This window comes from Lynx canadensis, chromosome D4 (genome assembly GCF_007474595.2).
Source record: "Lynx canadensis isolate LIC74 chromosome D4, mLynCan4.pri.v2, whole genome shotgun sequence".
Taxonomy (NCBI): Eukaryota; Metazoa; Chordata; class Mammalia; order Carnivora; family Felidae; genus Lynx; species Lynx canadensis.
In genome coordinates, this window is record NC_044315.2 from 87,308,782 (window position 1) to 87,325,033 (window position 16,252).

The window sequence follows — 16,252 nt, forward strand, 5'->3', positions numbered from 1 at the left end:
TTCCTCCCCCCCGGGTGCAGGCTGCCGAATGTCTTCCGAGTCTGGCGTGACCTCGGTCCAGGAGTTCTGTTTGTTCCTCTCCTCTCCCAGGACGGGGAATTTTGTTTTGTTTTGTTTTGTTTTTTGGTGTCTTGTTTTCTTTCTCCTCCATGTATCTTGGCAGGCACTCATTTCTGTGGCTGTTGGCCAGAGGGAATGTTCTAGAGCTGCCAAGAAAGGAGGAGACTCGGGTTGGCTAATCCCCGGATGAACGGTGCTCCATCGTCCCGTCCCTCGTCTCAGTGTTAAAGAGCCAGGAGGAGCTACCTCGCCCGGACTCTGCTTTCCCACCTCACGTGTCACGACTTTGCCCAGTGCCACCACTAGCTTCAGCTGCTGACATCAGCCCTGTCATCACCTGGTCCTAAAGAAGAGACACTTGGAGGCGGGGTCGTGGGTGGGGAGGTCGCTGCTGGGAGGGTGGGCTCCCCAGGTCTTAGTTCCAGTTTCTGTCCCGGGTGCCTGGCACACACAGCCCCCTCAGCACCTGGTTGCTGGAAGCCACCTCACTTTAGATCAGTCACCGGGGTCCCCGCGTTAGAAGGGTCCCCCCCCTTAGATCAATCACTTGGACACTAAGGCACGTTTTAGCGTCTCTTGTCTTTAATGATTACGTCCATTTGTCTGTCCATTTGTGTTTCCTGCGTCATATCGGCGGATGTAATCCTCAGAAATAATGCACACTAGCCTTTGACGACCATGAAGCAATCCGTTACATGAGGGTCTGAACTTGTAGACTCGGTTCAAATATCAAATAAATCTATAACAGAAAGTAGCCTTTGGAGGTCTCTGTGTCGTGGCGGGGGGGGGGGTGGGGGGGCTTCCCTCAGCTCTCTGAGTCCTGCTGGGCCCTGTGGACTAGTTTGTGGAACAGCCACCGATGGGCACCTAGAAGGTGGTTCACCGCCCCTCTCCCTGCCGGGGGAGACCGCAAGCCCCGTGGAGGCAGCGTCTGTTGCGTGTCTGGTGTGGCCCAGGCCGGGGATCCCACGGCCGCCCAGTTGCCTGTGGTTTGGACCTCCGTGAGCTTTGGCGGGGGAAGGCGTGGGGGCACTGGAATACTCTCCATCCTTGTCCCAGCTCTGTTATCCCTGCACAAAGCCGGACCGATCCCTTCCCTCCCAGGGCCTCCATACCCCCATCTATGCAATGGGCGTTTCCACTCTGTGCTCTCACAGGGACCCTTGTAATTCCTAACAGCCATTCCCCTGGGCTCCTCAGAGGTGGGGCGGCCAGTCACTGCAGAGAACCTGACCGGCTCCTGGCCCCTTGGGAGCCTGCTGAAGGGGCAGGGGTCAAGGACGGAGCTGCCTTCAAATCGTAGCTCTGCCATTTATCCGATGTGGGGCCACAGAGTCCTCGTTTGTAAAATCAGACTAGCGTTGGCAACCTTGCAGGACTGTTCTGAGGCTTACTGGTGACAATTATGTGGCAGGTGGAGTTTTGAACAGAGGGCCTGGCTTTTAGTGCCCAATAACTGATACTGTCCACCTGGACCAGTGAGGCTTACGCTGGGCCGACCTGGGGACCCAGGGCAGGGGGCTTTTGGTGAAGAAGAAAGGCCATTGGATCTTAGCGATGAGGCCTTAGCTGCTGCTTGGTGGGCTGTGATCCCTTCGGAGACCCTCCTGTATCGCCATGGTGGAGGTGTTTTCCCCTCCTGTCTGGTCTGGCACCTCCCAACCCCCGCTCCCCCATCCAGCCTTGGGGCCGCCCAGCGACCCCAGAAAGAGGAGTGTTGCATCTGGAGCTGGTTAGCTTTTGGGAAAAACCACAATGCAAACCCACTTCCCAAAGCCTGAGCAGAATGAATGAACAAATCTTGGGAGGTCCATCCCCTCCTCCTCCCATCCCCCCTGGGCTCTAGGCTCCAAACCTCAGTGGTAGTCTTTCCTCTGATTACAACAGCAGTTTGGAAAACTGGGGGAAGTTCAACAATAAAATAAAAATATCCTCACATTCCACCCAGAACAGCCCCTGCTAACTTCTGGTGAACAGCTGGTAAGTACTTAGTAAATGCCAGGCCCTGTGCCAAACTCTTCATCAGAGGTAAAGCACCGAGCTTCCTCCTTACGAGAGGTATTTATGTTATCCCCAAATTAAGGATGGGGAACGCAGGGCCCAGGCCTGGACTGAGATCCGGTCTGTCTCCTTGAGCTCCACTACAAGCCTTTGGTGGGGGTTCCCAGGGAAGCTGCTAGCCCAGCAGGATCGGACCCTTACTATGCTCTTGGCACATGGTCGGTGTCTGTATTTTCGGGCCACTGCATCACATGGGGCCAGGACGGTGGGGAATGCGCCCTGCCTCAAGTGAGCTCCCTCTCACCTGTATCTCCTGCATGGTTCTGTCTTCCGCCTGCCCTGCTCCCCCAGCCTGGCTCCTCAGAACCTCTTCTCCATTCTCAGGAGCCTGGCCACCCTCTCCTGGCCCTCGGGAATCGACACCAAGCCTCTATTCTCAATGCCGTGGCCCAGAAAACACGACTTGGGCCCAAGGCTCCCAAAGGCTGAGCTCATGTCCCCATGCTCACTGCCAAGACAGTCTGTCCCTTTACCATTCAGGAAAACGTCATTTCAGGGAAGTCCAGCGGCCAGCTTTCGGAAGCTGCAGCCAGAATGGCCCCATTAGCTGCTGAGCAGGTCTGGTGGGTGCTGTTCGGACGGCTGGTCTCCACAATGCCAGCCAGACTTGAGACGCCAAACGTCTGCGGCCTGGGGGGTGGGGAAGAGGAACCTAGAGCTTTTCCCTTCCTCATTCTGAAGACACAGCCCCCCACTCCATAGCCCCCTCCCCCCCTTTTCTTTTTCGGAGAATGATTTATGTAGGGGCGCCTGGGTGGCTCAGTCGTTTAAGCGTCCGACTTTGGCTTAGGTCATGATCTTCAGGTTCGTGAGTTTGAGCCCCGTGTTGGGCTCTGTGCTGACAGCTCGGAGCCTGGAGCCTGCTTCGGATTCTGTGTCTCCTCTCTGCCCCTCCCCGGCTCACACTCTGTCTCTCAAAAATGAACAGACGTTAAAAAAACAAAATGTTTCGGGCGCCTGGGTGGCTCAGTCGGTTAAGCGGCCGACTTCGGCTCAGGTCATGATCTCACGGTCTGTGAGTTCGAGCCCCGCGTCGGGCTCTGTGCTGACAGCTCAGAGCCTGGAGCCTGTTTCAGATTCTGTGTCTCCCTCTCTCTGACCCTCCCCCGTTCATGCTTTGTCTCTCTCTGTCTCAAAAATAAATAAACGTTAAAAAAAAATTAAAAAAAATGTTTATTTAAGTGATCTCTGCACCCGGTGTGGGGCTTGAACTCACACCCCAGAGATCAAGAGTCCAGAGATGGAGAGTTGCAAGCTCTTTGAACCGAGCCAGCCAGGAGCCCCTAGCCCCTTCTGCTAAGATTCCCTTTTATCTGCTATCCTCCTCTGAGCCATAGGCTGACCCCTACCCCCTCCTTTAATCCTCCCAAGACTAGGAGAATTTCAGAGCATCAGAGCCGGGAGGGGCCCAGATAATTCTCTGAGGACCTTTTCCACCTTTGGAAAGTAAAGCCACTTGGCCCAATCTGACCAGTCTGCCGTGCAGATCCCCCAGGCCCACCCTGCACCCCCACCCCACCCCATATTGACGCTGGTAGCCTGAGGACTTTCTAATCCTTACGTGAAGTCTAGAGAGGGGCTGACATTCATCAGAGGTCACAGTGAGTGGTGGTGGCTGGTCTGGGACTCAGGGGTCCTCCTGCCTACCCAGCTTCTTTCTTTGCCCTGACACTCCTGGAATCCAATTTCTAGGCACCTGGTAAGCAGTCACAGTAGGGTGGTTTCTGGAAAGAACCTGGGAGGGAGCTGTTAAAAACCATGAGGGAGATTGAAAAGGGCTAATCCTGGATTAACTGGGAGGATGGACCCAGGGTATTGAGCTGGGTCAGAGGCAAGGGCCCCAACCAGGCACAGAAGTCGGGGGGGGGGGGGGGGTCCAGGCTGGCCTATGTGTGCTTGGGGGAGGAGAGCTGGGATTGGGTTTCCTTTAGGTAGGCAAGAGTTAAATCCTCCGAGGCCTCCCAGGCCTCCAGCTACTGTGCCCGTCCCCGCCCCCTTCTCCTTTCCTTGCCCCACCTTCACTGCCCCTCTAACCTCTGGACTTGTGTACTTTTTCTTCTCCAGCCTGGGGCACGGCACATCACCCAAGGAACCTGCCTCGTCCTCATGGCCTGCCTGAGCTCCTCGCAGCTCCAGAAGGTAGGGGCCTGCAGGGTGGGGGTCCGAGAGGGTCAAGTAAGTGTTGGGGGTGCCTCTGGAACTATAGTAGACCCTGGGAACTCAATCCTACCCTCTGCCATTTTTTCAGAAGAGGAAACTGAAACCCAGAGTGGTCAGTTTCCAACCAGGACCTTTAACTTCTGCGCACACAGCCGGGGGCGTCAGGGCCGCAGGACAGGGGTGTGGTGGGAATGTGTATGTGTGACCGAAACCAGAATAAAGAATAAAGATCAGCACTTGTTGGGTGATGAGCACTGGGTGTTTTATGTAAGCAGTGAATCATGGGAACCTACCCACTGCACACAAGGTATGTTAGCTAACTTGACAGTAAATTATATCCAAAAATAAAAATAAATTTTAAAAAAAGGAATAAAGATCAGCCAGGCCAGGCCTGGGCCCTGAGAGCCAAGGAGGAAGGGCCCAAGAGCCAAGGAAGCCTGGGGCAGAATGGCAGAGTCAGGGCCCCACGTGGGGGGTGGGGTCATCCCCCTCCCCCCTCCACTGCATTTGCACAGTGTCAAACACAAAAGGCTAACCCTTGAGAATAAGAGTGACCCAGGCTTAAAAATCGTGACCCTTGTTTGTTCCTGATTACGAGAAAAATGCCGGAAGATACCAAAAAGCTCAAAGAAGAAAATGAAAAACCACCTGTAATTTCCTATGCGGAGACTTAGTATTTTGGTATACAGGCCTAGAATCTTTAAAAGTCCATTATAATAGCTACTGCTCTGTTTTATAAAGTGGGCACTACTGGATTTGACGGTCTGACGGCCAAAGAGGGGAAAACACTCACCCAAGATCTCACAAGGGCTAAAATACTAATTTGTCTTCACCTTTTTTTTTTTTTTTCCGTCTCCCAGTCTATCAGGAACATATGCCCGTGTCAGTAAATATTTTTCTGCCACATGATTTTTGTCAGCTGTGTTGTGTTCCAGACAGATAAAACATACTTTGTTGAATGACCCTCCCTGTGCTGAGCATTTAGGTTGTTTCTGATTTATTGCTCTCATTACACAAGCCTCAGTGCATACCCCCATACAAACATCTTTGCTCCCCTATCTGCTAAGCCCCCATCCTCCTATCTCAGGAAGTTCTAGACCAAGTGTATCTGCTGGGTCACAGGGACGCACAGTTTGCTGTGGATGACCCAGTTCCCAAGGAGGAAATGTTCAGCTGGATACTGATGGGGGGGTTAAGCGTCTGTCACGTAGAGCTGCCTAGAGACAAGAGGGCCCATGAGGAGTGGTCATAAATGTCCCCGTGTCCCACACGTGGAAGCCAGAACCAGAACCGGGCATCCTTGGGGGATGTGAGGGAGGGAATGGGGAAGTCAGTGACTGGGAATCAGACACTTCACAGTGGGCTCAAGGGGTGACTTCCAACATTAAAACTTTATAATGGTCTGCAAGCAAACATAGACACGTTCTCTCTCGTCTTAACCTTCTCAACAGCCACAGAACAAGAGGTCTGGAGGCAAATCTGAATAAGCTAGCTGTTTTAACTGCCCCCTGGCTGCCCACTGCATTCAGGACAAAGCCCACCTCCTTGCCTGCCCTGGCCCCCACCTCCCTCCTGTGTCCCTTCTGTCCCCACCCTCACTTTGCTCCATCAGGGGCTTCACACACCCTGCTCCCTCGGTCTGGAATGTTCATCCTTGTTTCTCCAACTCCCATTACCTGCTGGTGCCCTTTAAATGCCACCTTCTCAGAGCTGCTGCCCTGCTCTGTCCCCCCCCTCCCCAATTTTGGTTTCCATGAGACACTTTCTGCCTTTAGCTCTTGAATCTGCCCTTTCCCTCCTTGCACGCCATTTGTGACAGCACATCCCCCTGCATGCTGGTTTGTCTGACATCAGCCTCCTTCGGTAGACTGTAAGCTCCAGGACGGCAGGCACTGTGGCTGGCTTGCTGGTTACTGTACCTCCAGCTTTTAAATTTTTTTTTTTCCAACGTTTATTTATTTTTAAGACAGAGAGAGACAGAGCATGAACGGGGGAGGGGCAGAGAGAGAGGGAGACACAGAATCGGAAACAGGCTCCAGGCTCTGAGCCATCAGCCCAGAGCCTGACGCGGGGCTCGAACTCCCGGACCGCGAGATCGTGACCTGGCTGAAGTCGGACGCTTAACCGACTGCGCCACCCAGGCGCCCCTGTACCTCCAGCTTTTAAAACCGTGTCTGGTACGTGGTAGATAGATGCTCAGTAAATTTCAGTTGAATGAATGAATGAGGTTGGTCCAAGCCCACTGGTGGAGGAAGGATAGGGACACCTCCCCTTCCTCCTTCCTTCATTCAAGCAACCAATACTGGGTGCTCCTCCCTGGATTTCAGACCCCATGGCTCCAGGGTGGGGTCGGGGGATGGGGAAACAGAGCCACGAACAGGGCACTGGGTCCTGCCTTCAGACAGCTTTGGGTTTGAGGGAGGGGGCCAAGCCAGTCCTCGTAAAGAGCGTTTGGGGGCACGTGGGTGGCTCAGTCGGCTAAGCGTCTGACTTCAGCTCAGGTCACGATCTCACCCTTCGCGGGTTCGAGCCCCGCATCGGGCTCTGTGCTGACAGCTCGGAGCCTGGAGCCTGCTTCGGATTCTGTGTCGTCCTTTCTCTACCCCTTGCCCCACTCACACTCTTTCTCTCAAAAATAAACATTCAAAAAGAAACAAAGAAAGAAAGAAAGAAAGAAAGAAAGAAAGAAAAAGAAAGAGCGTTTGAGGACAGGGAGAAGCTTGAATTTCCTTCCTGCCTTCAGTTTCAGGAGGATGGCTTCCTGGTGCTGGACGAATTTTTGTCAGCGGATGAATGTGTAGCCATGCAACAGAGGATTGGCGAGCTAGTGGCCAACATGGATGTCCCTCTCCACTGCCGCACGATATTTTCCACCCAGGACGAGCAGCTGAAGGTCCTGGTAGGTGTCTGGGGCATCGGATCTGTGAGAACAGTATCTGGTCTTTGATGTGGGGCTCAGTCCTCAGCCAGCAGCAGTGTGGAAGGGAGGGCCCCAAGGCCCATGGGCTTGTTCTGATAACAAATCAGGCCCTGAGCCCTCCCCGTGCCAGGCTAAGTGCCTTCTGTACATATTTCCTTCGCTTCTCACTCTGGATTTATAAGGTTGGTATTATTACCCCCATTTGACAGGTGGGGAAAATGAGGGTTGGCTCACTTGCCCCAAACCATGTTGTTAGTAATTCATGAGTGAGGATTTGAACACAGATCTGCCTGATACCACGTCCTTGCTGTTCACTGCTCTGCTGTACTTCCTCAGTAGTTCTCCTGCCACAAGGGCCTCCTTTGGGGCCAGCAACCCAGAAGGAGCCAAGCGATTCTGATGAACCTATCTTGTGTAAGCCTTATCCCCCCAGTGAGACTAGAAACTCAGCTTCTTCACCCACCACCCCTTGTGACTTAATAGGACTCAATGCAGTTTGAGATGGGTAAGTTGAGACTCAGGGGTTCTCCCGCACAGTTTGCTTAACCCTTCGGGAGCCTGCCTGTGGTGTGGCCTTCAAGCCAAAGCTGTGGTCTGGGCTCATTAACGGGGCTCGTTCACGCTGAGGAGCTCCTGCCATCTGGTGGACATATGGGGAATTACAATGGCCGGGAGACTTGCCACCCAGGGAGTGGGGCTGGGGCACTTGAGAAGGGCAAAGGGTTACAGAATGATAATTTCCTCCAAATAGTAGGTTTCATTCGGCCACACCCCAGCCATGTAGATGGGGACAGCAGAGGTGGAGGTCCAGTGTCCAGAGACCGGTCACTCAAAAGACTCCAAGGAGTGAGGGGGCCGATCTTGTGCTCTCTAAGCTGCCTTCTGAGAATGTTCTAGAGAGCAGGGAATGGTTGGGGGGGATGGGAGAATAAAGTGTATGTATCTTGGTTTATAATGCTTGCAAAGAGCTCAGCACAGTTCCTGGGACTTGGTAAACCCTCAGTATTCACCGCTGATCTTGTCAAAGACTTTGAAATGGGCATTAAAAGGAAAAAGATCAATGAATGTCCCGTCCAGTTTTCCAACTCTGTGAGTTGTACAGAACTGATAATAATGGGGGCACCTGGCTGGTTCAGTTGGTAGCATGTGAGTTCAAGTCCCACGTTGGATGTAGAGATGACTTTAAAAAAGTAAAATAAAGGGGCGCCTGGGTGGCGCAGTCGGTTAAGCGTCCGACTTCAGCCAGGTCACGATCTCGCAGTCCGTGAGTTCGAGCCCCGCGTCAGGCTCTGGGCTGATGGCTCAGAGCCTGGAGCCTGTTTCCGATTCTGTGTCTCCCTCTCTCTCTGCCCCTCCCCCGTTCATGCTCTGTCTCTCTCTGTCCTAAAAATAAATAAACGTTGAAAAAAAATTAAAAAAAAAAAGTAAAATAAATGAAATATTAAAAAAAAAGCTGGCAATAACGTCCACAGAAATGGGTATGAACTGGGTCCAGAAGAATGGAATCATTGCCCTGCCAATCGATCCGTTTCACATCCATTTGCAAATTCATTTCAGTATTTGTTATTGCCTATCTGTATGTGCTTCTTAGAATTCTTTGAACATCTTACTGGTTCCCTTGTGAATTAACAACTTAAGCAGAACCTTTGGCATGTTTAGCTTCATTATCTTTATTTTTTTCAGCTTATTCATTTATTTATTTAGAGAGAGTGTGGGGGAGGGCCAGAGAGAATGGGAGAGAGAGAATCCCAAGCTAATCCCAAGCTAATAGCACAGAGCCTGACGAAGGACTCGAACCCACAAACCATGAGATTATGACCTGAGTCAAAGTCAGATGCTTAACTGAGTCACCTAGGTGTCCCCATTATCTTTAATATTATTATTATCAGTTATGCTTCCCTGACTTGTTTCCCTCACCCCGATCCTGATACGGAACACTTAAGAATGTTGGGGGAAAAAACCCATATAGTGTTCGGTGGGAAGGGCTTGAAAGGGTCAGGCAAGTCACAGCAGAGCCCCACAGGCACGCGTGAGAGCAGATGTACGCAAGTGAGGGGAGCAGGGGCAGGTGGGGGAGGGCTGTGCCACGTGGAGAACCCAGGTAGGGTGGTGGGTGCCCTCAACTCCACTTGTGCCGCCACCTAGGAAGGTAGGAGATCTATATGATGGTAGCCAAGGGTAGCTAAAACCGTAAGGAAAAAAAAAACATCACGCATCTTCCTGAAGCACCATTGTCTTCTGATGCTAAGAAATCTAAAACATATTAACATTAACAAGGAGAGGCTGTTAAGAAAACAGAAAAAGATGAGCGATAGTTTATATTCATCAAGCAGTTAGCCACGCCCTTGCTGAGTGTTTTCCCTCGAGCAGCAGCAGTAGTAATGATAATAATAAAAGCAGATACTCATGTGGCACTTTCCATATTCCAAGGACTGTTCTAGTGCTTTATGTATGCCAATTCATAATCTCTACACCCTATGGGATACTTTTAATAACATCTATATTTTAGGAGGAAACTAAGCCCAGAGAGGTTCAGTAATGCGGTAGGGGGTCACACAGCACCTCATGGCAGAGCTGGGATTTGAACCCAAGTATTCTAGCTCTAGGGTCTGGGCTCTCAACTACTGTAAGATTCAGCCTGTAGAGGCTGAAGTCCCCAACAATCCAGGGGAGGTCAGTTCTATTATTTCCCTTTACAGAAGACGAAACTGAGGCATTGAAAGGCAAAAATAGGTGATCCAAGGCTACCCGGGACCCAAGGCTATTTGGTTACAGTGTCTATGTTCGGAATCATAGCATATCGAGCATAGGAATCATGTGACTTAATTAAGAGGTTTCTGAGAAATTTTATGCTTGTGGCGTCTGACAGTGCTTCGGGGCACCCGGGGTTCCTGTTCACTGTCTGTGCCTCAGTGGGCGAGTGTGAGAAGCACCAGTGGGATCTGCAGCCCTGTGGGGTTAGGAAGCATGAGTGTCCCCTTCTCTCTGACCCCGTGATGCTCTCTCAGTCCCTCTGATGTCCCCTCTCCACAGGACAACAGAGACTATTTCTGGAACAGTGGCGACAAGATTCGATTCTTCTTTGAGAAAGGCGTTTTTGATGAGAAAGGTTCGGAGCTGGGGTCCCAGAGGTGTGAGAAGGGCGGCACTGGGGTGTCTCCCCCCAGGGCTGGGTGGGCGCTGAGGCCGGCTGCCCAGGGGAGGGTGGACTCCAGCTTTTTTTTTGTCTTTACCTGTTCCTTGTGCTACAGGAGATTTCCTGGTCCCTCCCGAGAAATCCGTCAACAAGATTGGCCACGGTAAGCAGGCACGCCGGGAAAAGGAAACGGGGAAACTGAGGCCTGAAGAATGTAGGGGCCTAACCCAAAGCTCACAGGAAGTTAGTGGCCCGGCAAATGGCATTTGTGGCTGCAGCTTCCCTCTGGACCTGCTCTTCTGGCCTTATGACGCTAATCACACGACATTGCCACCACAGCACTGGGAGGAGGGGCCCCCAGAGCCGCACATGCAGACCCTTCAACTCTGCTGCCCGGCCTGGGGATGATCCAGGCCCCGGGCATGGGGGGACTCCTGGATCCCACTGCTGCCTGGAGCCTCCTCGAGGAGCACCTAACATGTTGACATGGCCCCTATTCTGAGACCCAAAAATGAAGCTATGAGGCCCTCTTTTTTTTTTTTTTTTTCGGGATCGTACATTATGATTTATTTTGCGGACCACTTATTTTTAAGCTTGAAGTTATATCATGGGAGCTTTGTAAAAAAAAAAATTGTGGCAAAATACATGTAATATAAAATTTACCATCATAACCATCTTCGTGTATACAATTCAGTGGCATTAAGTGTGCTCAGCTCTCACTCTTTGTAACAACAACAATAATAGCGGAGAGTGAGACGTCCGGGTATTCCGTGCCAGGCCCTGGCCTGGCGTTGCAAATGCATTCGCTCATCGAGCCTCGTGGTAGCCTGGGAGGCTGGGCTGGTCTTCTGGATCTGCGGCACAGAGGAGAAACTGAGGCTTGTAGGAGATAAATGGTCACTCGAAGTAGCTTAGGGTAAGTAGCAGCACTGAGATTGCTACCAAGTTCCAGGCCCCTTTGAGCCAGGTCTGGAGTGGGGTTCCCAGATGGCTGGAAGGTCAAGAATAAGGTCTTGGGTGGAGTGAGGTGCAGGCATCGTGGGCCCATCCCTTGGTTATAAACAAGCAGAAAGCTTAATGTGTGCGACGGGTGAGAAGTCCAAGTGAGGCCTGCGTCTGGGGGCCTGGGACCAGGCACAGAGGGACGTGTGGGGGCTGGGGACTGGCTGGTCAGCCCACCTCTGTCCTACAGCTCTGCATGCCCATGACCCTGTCTTCAGGAGTGTCACACACTCTCCCAAAGTGCAGGTGAGCAGAGGTGAGGGTGAGGGTGAGGGTGAGGGTGAGGGTGAGGGTGAGGGGGGGTGGGCAGGTGGGTGGCCCAGATGTGAGTGAGAGTAGGCTGGAAGTCTGACCTCTGCCCCCTTCCAGGCCTTAGCCAAAAGTCTGGGCCTCCAGATGCCCGTGGTGGTGCAGAGCATGTACATCTTCAAGGTGAGCTCCCTGTCCTCCCCAGACCTCAGTTTACCCTCTGTAATGTACGCAGAGTACTCACATCAAGCCCCTCCTTACGAAGGGCCAAAAAGCTGCTTCCCTGAAGAATTACTAAGTTTTGAGGAGAACGTGCAAAATCCGTCTCCTCTGGGTGATGGCACTTTGTCGTCACTTGCCTGGCACTTTGTGCCACTTGCCTGGCACTTTGTCGGTGCTCAGTTAAAATCTGGTGGCAGGAGGCAAGGAGACCCCCAGGATTCTCTTCTCCCTTCTCTTGCCATTGAAATGCTCTGCTCCCAACTTCAAGGCCCAGCTCAATGCCACCTCCTCCAAGAAGTCTTCCAGTGTTCCCCTGGGAAGAGAGGGACCCATCGCTGACCCTGGCTGGGCTGAGAGGCTTAACCTCAGGCCTGGGCCCCAGCCCCTCTTGCTGTCCTTCCCTTCGGCTTTGTTCTTGGTAGGCACGTGTGTGTTCAGACTCAGAGCACCATGCCAGGCAGCGTGGTTTTTCTCTTTGCGGCCCTCCTGGGCCTGGCACATGGTGGGTACTCCATAGCTGGGTGCTGGTGTGAAATCCTTGGAGGTAAACACCTGTGGCCGGGTCAGAGCATCCCCCAAAACTCAGAGTGGCCCCTGCTCCCCACCCCCACCCCCGCCCCCGGCTTCACTGGCCCTTCTTTTCTCTTGTAGCAACCTCATCTTGGTGGCGAAGGTAAGCGGAGAACAGGCTGTGGGGCCCAGCAAAGGCCACCGCGGGAGATCTGGGACATTAGTGGTTGGGAGGGATGGTGCTTGGGGAGATGTCCATGGGCAAGAGTCTGGGGCAGGAAGGAGAAGCTACCTTCGGTTCCTTTGTGGAATAGTTGGTTGGGAGGGTGTCCTGGGGCCCTTGGCACAGTGGTTCTCGAGCCTGGGTTCTTGAGCAATCCCTACCTGGTTAAAAATACAGATCCCAGGGTCCCAGGCCCTAAGACCGTTAGGCAGCAGGGCTGCAAAGACCTGTGAGCCTGTATTTTTTCTTTTAAGTTTACTTATTTATTTTGAGAGAGAGAGAGAGAGAGAGAGAGTGTGCGCGCTCGCGCGCGCGTGGGAGAGGGGCGGAGGGAGACTCCCAAGCAGGCTGTGCGTGGACAGCATGGAACCTGACTCGGGGCTCTAACTCATGAACCATGAGATCACGACCTGAGCTGAAGTTGGGTGCTTAACTGAGTGAGCCACCCAGGCGCCCCTCCTGGAGGACTGATTTAACAGAGAAATTGCCCATCTAATTTCAAAGCCCTCTGGATGCATAGATACCCTTTGTGGCCTCCCTTGTGGGCGATTATCTACTTCTGCTTGAATACCTCCAGTGACAGGGGGCTCATCCCCTCACAGCCAGCCCTTTCCTTCCTCACGTGAGCCCAAGTCAGCCTCCTTGTGACCACCGGCTCCTCCCCACCGTTCAGCCCGAGGGGCGAGCAGGCCCTCCCTGAGTTCAGCACCTGTACTTCCTTCAGTGGCCCTTCCCTCAAATGCTTTGGAGTGCCTGCCATTAGGACACCTTGCTCTGGACACTGGATTGTCCAAGTCCCTCTTCAAGTTTGGTGCTCAGCAAACACACAGTTCCCCAGGAAGGAAGGAAGGAAGGAAGGAAGGAAGGAAGGGAGACTAGCACCCACAGACTGAAGTCCTTTGTTCAGCAGCCCTCCATCCTGGCTGGGGCCCAGTATCATCCAGAGGGGGTTAAAATGTGGCTGGGGGCCAGTCATACCGCCTCTTCTCCTTTCGCGCCCAACTCCCCAGTCTTACACCAGCGGATCATCTGGTGGCTGGAGATGCTTGTCCTGGTTAAGGACAGTGACCTTAGTTGCCTGGCTGGGATTAAACAATCACAGCCACTTTGTAGCCATTAGAGCGTCCGGCCCTGTCCTAAGCACTTTTCACACGTTTTCTCGTGGGATCCTCCAGCGACTCTGTGAGGTAGGTTATTGTCGAGGCCGCTTCAAGGTTTAGAGATTGAAGTTTCAATCTAGGGCCGAAGTCTCGTGCCCTCAGTCTCTATGCCAGGAAGCGCTGGGATTCCAACCGACCACGGGAAGGCTCGGGCTGCAGGGCTCTGAGAGCACCAGGGAGCGGGGAACAAGGCCAAGGTGAGGTGGGCCAGGTTCCTCACGCCCGGGGCGGGGGGGGCGGGGGGTGCTGCTGCAGTCACTCCTCACCAGGACGCCACCTTCCTGTACACGGAGCCCCTGGGCCGGCTGCTGGGCATATGGATAGCACTGGAGGATGCCACGCTGGAGAATGGCTGCCTCTGGTTCATCCCGGGCTCCCACACCAGTAAGGACACCGGTCTCGCCCTGCCCACTCGTATCCCACCCCCGAGGGCAGAGAGACTTGGAGAAAAAGAGAGGCTAAAGGCTCCCCCTTGACCTGCAGGTGGGGTGTCCAGAAGGCTGATCCGGGCCCCTGCTGGCTCGATACCTGTCACCAGCTTCCTTGGGTCTGAGCCTGCCCGGGATAACAGCCTCTTTGTGCCCACACCAGTGCGGAGAGGTAGGTGGGATGCCGGCGGCAGGGTGGCAGGCTCTGGGGCCACGCCTGTGGGTCTGTGCTTGCTCTGACCCACCCAGCTCACCCGAGGGCTGTGAAGCCACAGAATGGGAGGCCGGGCTGGACAGGTACTGGGAAGTCTCAAAGTTGCCTGATTTAACAGCAAGGCCTCGCAGGGTGCCGGGCTGGCTCAGTTGGAAAAGCGTGCTACTCTTTATTTATTTATTTTTTTAAACGTTTATTCATTTTTGAGAGACAGAGAGAGACAGAGCGCGAGCAGGGGAGGGGCAGAGAGAGAGGGAGACACAGAATCTGAAGCAGGCTCCAGGCTCCGAGCTGTCAGCACAGAGCCTGATGCGGGGCTCAAACTCACTGACCGCGAGATCATGCCCTGAGCTGAAGTCGGGACGCCTAACCGACTGAGCCACCCAGGTGCCCCAAGAGCATGCTACTCTTGATCTTGGGGTCATGAGTTCGAGCCCCATGTGGGTGCAGAGATGACCTAACGAAAGAAAACTTCAAAACGGAACGAACCAAAACAGCATGGCCTCCCAGATCAGGCTAGCATCCAGACCCTGCAACTTCCGGGCTGTCTCTTGGGGCAAATGACTGAACCTCTCTGAGCCTCAGTTTCCCCAAATGTAAAGCGGGGAAGTCCGTGAGATGGATGACGTATAGATGATGTGGGACACAGTAGATGCTGACCAGATGCCGCTGTTCCTGTTAGAATAGGGAAAGGAGACGTCCAGCCCGGCATCTGCTCGCAAGGTCCCAGCTGACGGGCATAGTACAGACGCTTCTGCCTGGTCCTGCGAACACCACAGAAGGGGACACCCTTGCCAAGGCTTGCCGAGGGCACCAGGTCACAGCAGAAGGGACTTGATCCCAGGGGAGCCTCCGACCCTGGGGCAGGCTGCAGGGCCCTGAGTTTTCAGGGACAGGAATGGGGATGAACGGGCCACAGAGCCCCTAGAGGGAGGAGTGCCCTTTGTCCCCTCTCCTGACCTGCTGCTGCATTCCCGCCAGGGGCCCTCATCCTAATCCACGGAGAGGTGGTGCACAAGAGTGAGCAGAACCTCTCGGACCACTCACGCCATGCCTACACTTTCCACCTCATGGAGGCCTTGGGCACCGTCTGGAGCCCGGAGAACTGGTAGGTGGCAGGGTGTGTGTGTGCCCTGGACAGGCTCCTCAAGAGGTCCTGGAGGCCGGGAGAAGTGACTCTGGCACCTCAAGGTTCTCTCTGTCTCCGCAGGCTCCAGCCAACAGCTGAGCTCCCCTTTCCCCCCCTGTATACCTAAACATCCTCTCGGGGCCGGGCCCCGTCTGTCCGGGCGAAGCTGCAGCCGGGCAAGCACCAGCACCTCGCCTCCCTGCCCAGCTGCGAAGGGGACGTCGAGTCTCTCCTCCGGTGCTTTCTCCCTGCCAGGGTCTGTGCCCCTCGGCCCTGCAGACAGGCAGGCGAGAGGTGGCAGGCGGGCAGCAGGAGCCTGCACCGCATGGCTTTCCGGAGACCTCTGTCTCCTCTTCCTCTCCCCTGCCCCAACCCAACCTCCCCCTGGAGGCAGCCTGTTACTACGAAAGGGTTCTGGCTGCTTCTCTGCCGGCTTCCCACTGTTCTCTCCTCTCAGAGGGAATTCTGATTATTACGGTGCAGGACGTTCAATAAAAGCGACTTCTGAATACAGCTTCTCGATCCTTCTTTCCCAAACAGCCTCGCTTTCAAGATGAGAGCCCTGCTGAAAATCATCCCAGGTACCCCAGCCCCGCCCGGTGAGAGGTCTGCATGATTTCAACAACCGTAACATTTAGTGGGCGTTCATGCGCCAGGAGCTGCACGCGCTTTATCTGTGTCCCCACGGCTCCCAGTTAGGTGCTCTTCCCGTCGGCACTTAGAGACGAAGAAGCTGACACCAGGGGTGGGAAGTTTAACTGACCTGCGGTCGTGCCGC

At 53.9% G+C, this 16,252-nt stretch overlaps 1 protein-coding gene across 2 annotated transcripts; it reads left to right on the top strand.

The window, feature by feature from the left end:
• Positions 1–4,163: 4,163 nt before the first annotated feature.
• PHYHD1 (phytanoyl-CoA dioxygenase domain containing 1) lies at positions 4,164–15,623 on the top strand. Of its 2 annotated transcripts, XM_030293860.1 has the most exons (11): positions 4,164–4,260; positions 7,025–7,180; positions 10,235–10,310; positions 10,453–10,500; positions 11,530–11,585; positions 11,709–11,771; positions 12,462–12,483; positions 13,959–14,087; positions 14,187–14,303; positions 15,327–15,453; positions 15,556–15,623. In XM_030293860.1, exons 1-11 carry the CDS (start codon positions 4,228–4,230, stop codon positions 15,599–15,601), a joined length of 873 nt encoding a protein of 290 aa, XP_030149720.1. In that variant the 5' UTR covers positions 4,164–4,227; the 3' UTR covers positions 15,602–15,623. The 2 variants fall into 2 exon arrangements, with proteins under 2 accessions (XP_030149720.1, XP_030149721.1); XM_030293861.1 differs by lacking the exons at positions 15,327–15,453; positions 15,556–15,623 and adding an exon at positions 15,028–15,088.
• The last annotated feature ends 629 nt before the right edge of the window (positions 15,624–16,252 follow it).

Coding starts and splice junctions, on each gene's coding strand:
- PHYHD1 (XM_030293860.1), top strand. CDS start 4,228: ATGGCCTGCCTGAGCTCCTCGCAGCTCCAGAAG. Junction 4,261..7,024: donor GCTCCTCGCAGCTCCAGAAG/GTAGGGGCCTGC, acceptor TCCTGCCTTCAG/TTTCAGGAGGATGGCTTCCT. Junction 7,181..10,234: donor ACGAGCAGCTGAAGGTCCTG/GTAGGTGTCTGG, acceptor CCCTCTCCACAG/GACAACAGAGACTATTTCTG.